Below are 6,904 nucleotides of genomic sequence, written 5' to 3' on the forward strand. Positions count from 1 at the left end.
AGAGCAGGGCTGATGCTCACGGAGGAGGATTTTCAAGAGGGGTTTGGAGAGGTGGCTTTCTTTGGAGCGGGAACAGTCTGGTTCCTTTGGGAGCCACGAGAAAAGTGCCCTGGCAACCTGCTAACAGATCTGCGTCGCTTTGCAGAGGCTGTGGATGCCAGATCCGGCTGTCTCCGGTGGAGCGACCACCGCTCGGGGTGCAGGCGATTCCTGGCAACGCGTCCCGAGGTGAGTGGGTTCCTCTGCAGCCCTCGGCTGACCGAGCGGGCGGCTTCCCAGCTCCGGCTCAGACGTGCACTGCGGGCTTGATGCGCAGCATCGCATCAGGGATTAATCCCGAAGTGACAGGTCCCTGTTAATTAATGCTGCGTTTGGGCTACGCGTGTCTCTGCTGGAGTGAGCGGGCATCGTGATCGTGTTTCTCATGCCGCCGCCGGCCGTATTTCCCGTCAGAGAGAGCAGAATGCAGACGAGAGAATTTTGGCTCCATTTTATGGTTTTGGGGGGAGATTGCCAAAAACCCCATGCATGGACACCAAGGAAAAGGATGCAAGGCCCTGGGCGAGAGGGTGGAGAGCAGTGCTGGGAAGCTGCAGGGGCAGGGGGTCGCCCTTCTTCAAGCCCCCACTGCCATTTGTGTTCCAGGCTCCAGCTGACCGTGAGCAGCAAAGCGAAGGCCAAGGCTTCCTCCCCCAGCTCCACCCGGCACCACAAGGCTGCGGAGAAGCGCAGGATCAGCAGAGGTACGGGAACGGGTCCCTGCTGTCCGGGGGCCCTGCCCACGCTGGGGGACCTGGCCTGGTTAAAAAGCGCTCCCCACAGGCTGCTCTGAAGAGACTTCCTCCTTCCAGTTCCAGAGGGGATCTGGCAAGCTGCTGAAGCGGCGGGAGGGGCTTCCCCTGCCTGTGCTGCCCAGCTGGGGGTCAAGACAGCAAGACGTGGAGAAGAAGCCTCTCACATGTGAGACCCGTGAGGGAAGGGATGAAGGGACCCTGGCACCCATGCAGAGGGGACGTCCCCTTTGGAGATGCGGCCGTAGGGACTGTGAAGCGTCCTGACAGTTCTTCTGCCAGCCTGGGAGCTTTGATACCCGATGAGAGAGTTTCTTGCAGGCTCTTCTTTCCTGTGAAATCCCATCTTTGTGGCAGGAACAAAGAAGAGCATAAGGATGGGAAATGGCAGGCTTCCTCCTTTCCGGATCGCTTTCTCCTACTTCACACTGCGACCCCAGCAACAATCTGTTTTCCGTCCATAAACACGCTGTGTTTGGGACCACGGAGGAGAAGCTGATGTAAAGCCCCGTCGGGCGTGACGGTGTCTCTGGGAACTCGTCACTGCACAGACACTGCTCCTCTCCTCGTTCTGCCAAGAGGCTGGACGTGGGCATCCCGAGCGTTAGCGAGGGCCCGTCGTGCCACAGCCGAGTGTGCTGGCCTGGGGCAGTCGTGGTTGGCGTGAGCACCGCTGGTCCAACACACCTGTTCTCCGCAGGACCGCCGTCCGCCGCAGGGACAGGCGCAGCTGGTGGGCGCGGGGTGGAGACCAAACTCCCCTGCGCTCATGCCGACTCCTCCTGGTGTCTCTTTGCAGCGTGTACCCCCTGCGTCCAGGCAGCTCCCGCAGGAAGAAGGAGGCAGGCAGGCAGGAGCCAGCGCCTCCAGCCAGGCCCACCTCAGCACTCCCATCCTCTGAAGCCTGCAAGAGAGCGCTGCAGGTACGTGCTCTGCCTGGCTGGGATCCCTGTGCTGTCTGAGACTCTGCAAAAGCCTCTTTGTGTGGAGAGCGATGCTGAAAAGATCCCTCGGCGTGCGTTCGTTCTAACCTGTCTGTTACCTCCTTCAGCTCTTCTTCACGAGAGAGAAGGTGCTGCACACCCTTCCCGTCTGTCATTGCCCCTGGCTTGCCGTGAAACACTTTGTTCTGGCCAGGGGCTATGGGCAATGTACAAATCCTTTCCAGGTCATTGACAGTTGAGGTCTTTGGCTGCTCAACGGTGATTGCCATGAGTTGAGGAGCTGGGATGACGCCAGGGCCCCTGGTCTGGGAGGGGCAAAGGCTGCTGACCGACCGGCGAGGGGCAGGAGCGGGGCTCAGACCGAAGGAAGCCCCGCCAGGAGCTGAGGCTAATCCTGCCTGCTGTCACGTTTCTGTGCTCCGCAGGGGGTCTGGGAGCTGTCTGAGCAGTGGGACGAGGCGGAGCACCTACGGTCCAGCTACAGGGACCGGGTACAGAAAGCACAGGCAGAATGGGCCGCGTGGGAAGCCTGGTCGGCGGGGGAGCACCCGCAGCCGCCCAAGGTACGGGCAGCGATTGACGCCGCCGGGAGCCGCAGCCACCCTCTCCATTGGGCACTGCGGACAGCGGGTCTCCAGGGGGTGGGAGCAGGACTGACACCAGCTGAGGGCAGGGGTTTGCCTGCTCCCCCCCGGGGGGGAGGTTGGCAGCAGGACCCGAGGGGCAAAAGCAGCCGTCAGCCGTGACGAGGGCAGGGGTCCAGCGCCCCTGCCTTGTGCTGCCTGCTACAGGGCCCACGCTGCCCCGTTAGGCAGCAGGCTCGAGGCCTCTCTGCTCCTGCTGACGACAGCGCCTATTGGTTTGGCTTTACTCTGCCAAGAAAACCATAAAGCAATTAAATGGTTAACCTCGGGGAACACCCAACTGTAGAACTGCTAACTAGCACTCTGACTCTTCTGAATCACACCCAGCTAGCACCAAATCACAATTTTATACCCCTTCCCCACTACTTATTCCTGGGTGCAATTCTCTCCACCTGCTCCAGCAAGCCTTTCAGGCGCAGACCTGATGGAGGGTCCGGTGGGTTGTCCAAGGGGGTCACCACAGGCTTGGGTCCACAGGACAGCCTCTCCACCGTCCACGGGCACCCACACTTCTGCCATCGGGAGACACCCCTTTTGGAAGACCCCCCAAGACATTTTCGTTTCTTTTTATATCTTCCTCACCATTTTCTCTGTTTCCGCTCAACCTGTTCCCCACCTTTGTCCCTCCCTTTCTACACCCAAAAGAGCAACCTAAGCCTAATTGCCGTTTCCTCAGCAGTCCCAATCCTCTTCCAGTAGAATCAGCGTGCAGGTGCTGGGGAACCACTGTTCTCGTCGCCTGCCAAAGGGCATTTTGTGGTTTTCTTGCATAATCCTTGTCCTCTGAGAAACGTCTGAGCCTGGGGGAAGACCCTTCCCGTACTCAGAGGGATCTGCTTCTGGCCACCATTAGAGAAAGAAAAGTATACCACAGGCAGCAGGGGACGTCTGTTCAGAGCTTATTTGAAAGCAGTCACCGCTACGCCGGCGATGTCTTTGTCCTGCCTCTGCGGTGGTTTTTGGTGGTGGCTGGAACAGGCCGAGAACAAGCAGCAAAGGGGCTCCTTGTCAGGAGAGGGCAGGGTGCTGGTGAGTGCCCCGTGCTGGGCTGTCGGGTGCTGGAGAGGCAGCCGGAGGCCGTGAGCGCTGGTGCTCGGGGGAAAGGGGGAGGCGAGGCGGCTTCTTGGATCATGTCGTCTCCCTGGTAAACCCAGTGGAGATCATGTCGTCTGCCCTGGTGAACCTGGTGGAGACGGCGTGGTCTGCTCCGGTGAACCTGGTGCAGACGGCGTAGTCTGCTCTGGTGAACCTGGTGGAGAGCTCCTTGGCAGTTCCTGCCCTGCCAGCGGCGCTTCCCTCCTCCTCGCTTATGGTGCCGTCAGCGGTGTCAGAGGGGAACTGGAGGGTCAGCTGGGAGCTGCAGCCAGCCCCTGGTCCTACCCTGACAATTCCCTGTGGGCACGTGGTGGTGAGTCTCCGGGCCCCCACGTCCTGCCGCAGGCTCCTTCCACGAGGTCCCCTGGGAACAGCACCCCTGCTTCCCATCTGGTTTGCTGAGAGCGTCTTGTCCTTGGCAGGAGCTCGGCACTAGCGGCCTGTGGGCTCCCCACCCTCCAGCCCAGCCCAGGAGCAAGGAGGACAAGAAGAGGCGGAGGAAGGCTGAAAACCCTCTCCCAGAAGAGGAGAAGGCATCGGCAGCCCAGCTGAAAAGGCTCCAGCCTGAGTATGTGCGCGCCGTCGCGTAGCCGTGACCCCGCAGAGGTGTCCAGGACCCCGGTCCCTGCGTCCTGGGGTGGCGTAGGACACCCTCTGATGTCTCCTAACACGGGAATGGCCTGGGTCACCCCACAGCCAAGGCCCAAACCTCACCGCAGGGTCAAAGGGTGGGTGGACGGGGGACCGGGTGGGCACAGGGGCTGGAGGCAGGGAGAGGCAGAAGGGTCTTCCGCAGAGGCTGAGGGATGACATTTCCCTGTTGTTGCAGCAACCTTTCCCCACGAGCTGCCCAGGTCCTGAAAAGGCTGGAGCCGCATCAGGCACGGCAGGACATATTCAAGCGTGTGGCTGAGATCAACAGGCGGAAGCTGGAGCAGCAGAGGCAGCTCCCCTGGTAACTATCTCCAAAAAGGGATGGTGCTTCCCCCCGCTGCAGGGCCCATCCCTCCACTGAGGGCAGCCCTGGGGGAAAGAGGGCATTTCTCTGACACCCCTTGTGAGACAGAAGCAGGTTTTGGAGGGTGGCTTTGGGCTGGAGCTCCCTGACATCCAAGGGCTCTGGCTGGGCACCCAGATTGGCTTTCCGTGTGGGACGTGGCTGAAGACAGAGGGACCCCTCTGATGGCTGGCTGCCCTCTTCCCAAGCCGGAGAGTCTGTCCTTCCCTTGCAAAGTCCTGGCCCCCGAGACGCCTTGCCCTGAGCGGGGATACCTGTTGGGGACACCCAAGGTCTCGGCTCCACCTGACTCAGCCCCAGCCTGACCAGCTGCACCTGGGACCTTCTCCTGGGCTTGGGCACAAGGGGCCTCTCCCACTTCACAGCCACCCTGAGGCTTCATCCCAAGCAGATCCCATCACAGGTGGCCTGAGCTAAGCCTGCAGGCTTTCTCTCTCTTCTCCCTGCCCACCCCATCCCACCCCACCCCATCCCATCCCACCCCACCCCATCCCATCCCATCCTTTTCTGTCTTCCTCCCTAGCGCTCGATGCTCGTCCTGCAACAGAGGGGAAGGTGCCAGGAGCAGCGGCTGCGGCAGCGGAGCTGCGAGCAAAGGGGCTGGGAGGCTTCCCAGCTGCCAAAATCCACCTAAAAATGCAAAATAAAGAGCAGTTCCCAGCTGGAGGTGCCGGCCTGTGCCTGGCGGTGGGTCTGTCTGCAGGGGTTATACAAACCCCACGTGGGATCCCAGAATGGCTCACAGAGGCAGGAGGGAATAAAGGCCCCCGCACCCCGTGGCGCCAACATGTGCACCCCCACTCCTGGGCACCCCAGCACACCGTCCACACCGCACGTGTGCAGCGTCCCGAATTCCCCACTCATCACCCCGCGCCCCCTCCATAGTCCTGCTCATGTCCTGGCAGCGACCCTGCTCACCCCCAGTGTCCCCATGAGCCCCTGTGCTCTCCCCCCACGGCCCTGCCTAGGCCCTGTCCCAGTGTGGTGGGACACCGGGGGCAAAGCCCGGCGTGGTGGTGGGGCCAGGGCTGTCCCGGCTGTTCCTTGCACCAGCCCGAGGTGGTCACGCCATGGTGGGAGGGGTGGCTGGGATCCCCATGGGCAATGGGAGGGCAGGGCAAGGCCCCCGGACCCCTTGGGGAGACCCCTCCTCCGGGGTCTGTCCCGGCACGACTCCGTTGTCCCCAGCCCAGTGAAATCCCGCGCCACCTGGACAATGCAGACACCTTCATTTTGAAGATGCAAGCCTCGGTTTTTGGCCTGAAAGAATCATTTTTAAAGGCCCAAAGCCTCCATTTGAGGGTCCAGATAGTCATTTTTAAGGTACAAAACCTCATTTTTAGGGTTCAAAGCCTCATTTAGAAGTTCCAAAGCCTGCTTTTAGGGTTCAAAGACTCATTTTAAGGGCCCAAAGCATCATTTTTAAGGCCCAAAGTCTCATTTTGAAGGTCCAAATACGTATTTGAAGGGCCTAAAGCCTCTGGTTTAAGTCAAAAGCCTCATTTATAGGGTCCAAACCCCTCTTTTACAACCCACAGCCTTTTTTAGGGCCCACAGCTTCATTTTTAGGGTCTAAACTCTCGCTTTTAGGGCCATAAGCCTCTTTCGTCCTTCCAAAGCCTCATTCTGGGCTTCCAAAGCCTCATTTGAGGCTCCAAAGCCTCAGTTTTATAGTCCAAACCCTGCGGTTTAGGGCCCAAAGCCGCCTTTTTACTTCCCAAAGTCTTGTTTTTGTGTTCCTCGTTTGAGGCCCAAAGCCTCATTTTAAGTTCCAAAGCCTCAGTCTTCAAGCCCAAAGCCACAGTTTTTGGATACAAAGCCTCTGTTTTAGGGATCAAAGCTGCATTTTTAGGTTTGAAAGCTTCATGTTTAGGCTCAAAGCCTTTTCTAAGGGACTAAAGCCTCATTTTTCCTTTCCAAAGTCTTATTTTTGGCTTCCAAAGCCTCATTTGAGGCTCCAAAGCTTCATTTTTATGGTCTAAACACTCTGTTTTAGGGCCCAAAGCTGCCTCTTTAGTTTCTGAGGCCTACTTTTAGGCTCCAAACCCTCATTTTAGGGCCCGAAGCCGCATCTTTAGTTTCTGAGGCCCAATTTTAGGCTCCAAACCCTCATTTTGGGGTCCAAAGCTGCATTTTTAGGGCCTAAACCCTCAGTTTTGGGGCTCGAGGCTTCATTTTTATGTCCCAAAGCCTCATTTGTAGTGTCCAAAGGTTAGATTCTACCATCTAATGCCTCAGTTTTATGGTCCATTCCCTCCGTTTTTTGACACACCGCTGCATTTTGAGGGTCCAAATGGTGAGTTTTAGGGTCCAAATCCCTCTCTTAGGGTAGAAAGGCTCATGGTTAGGGTCTAAAGACTCATTTTAGTTTCCAAATGCTCTTTTTTAGAGCACTAAGCATCATTTCAGTGT

The 6,904-nt window shown here is 58.5% G+C and overlaps 1 protein-coding gene across 1 annotated transcript; it reads left to right on the top strand.

The window, feature by feature from the left end:
- Positions 1–1,175: 1,175 nt before the first annotated feature.
- On the top strand, positions 1,176–5,139 carry LOC127028046 (uncharacterized). Its single transcript, XM_050913870.1, has 6 exons — positions 1,176–1,291; positions 1,591–1,714; positions 2,161–2,298; positions 3,897–4,042; positions 4,304–4,429; positions 5,016–5,139. Exons 1-6 carry the CDS (start codon positions 1,176–1,178, stop codon positions 5,137–5,139), a joined length of 774 nt encoding a protein of 257 aa, XP_050769827.1.
- Positions 5,140–6,904: the final 1,765 nt, after the last annotated feature.

The sequence above is a fragment of the Gymnogyps californianus genome, unplaced genomic scaffold, assembly GCF_018139145.2.
Source record: "Gymnogyps californianus isolate 813 unplaced genomic scaffold, ASM1813914v2 HiC_scaffold_146, whole genome shotgun sequence".
Taxonomy (NCBI): Eukaryota; Metazoa; Chordata; class Aves; order Accipitriformes; family Cathartidae; genus Gymnogyps; species Gymnogyps californianus.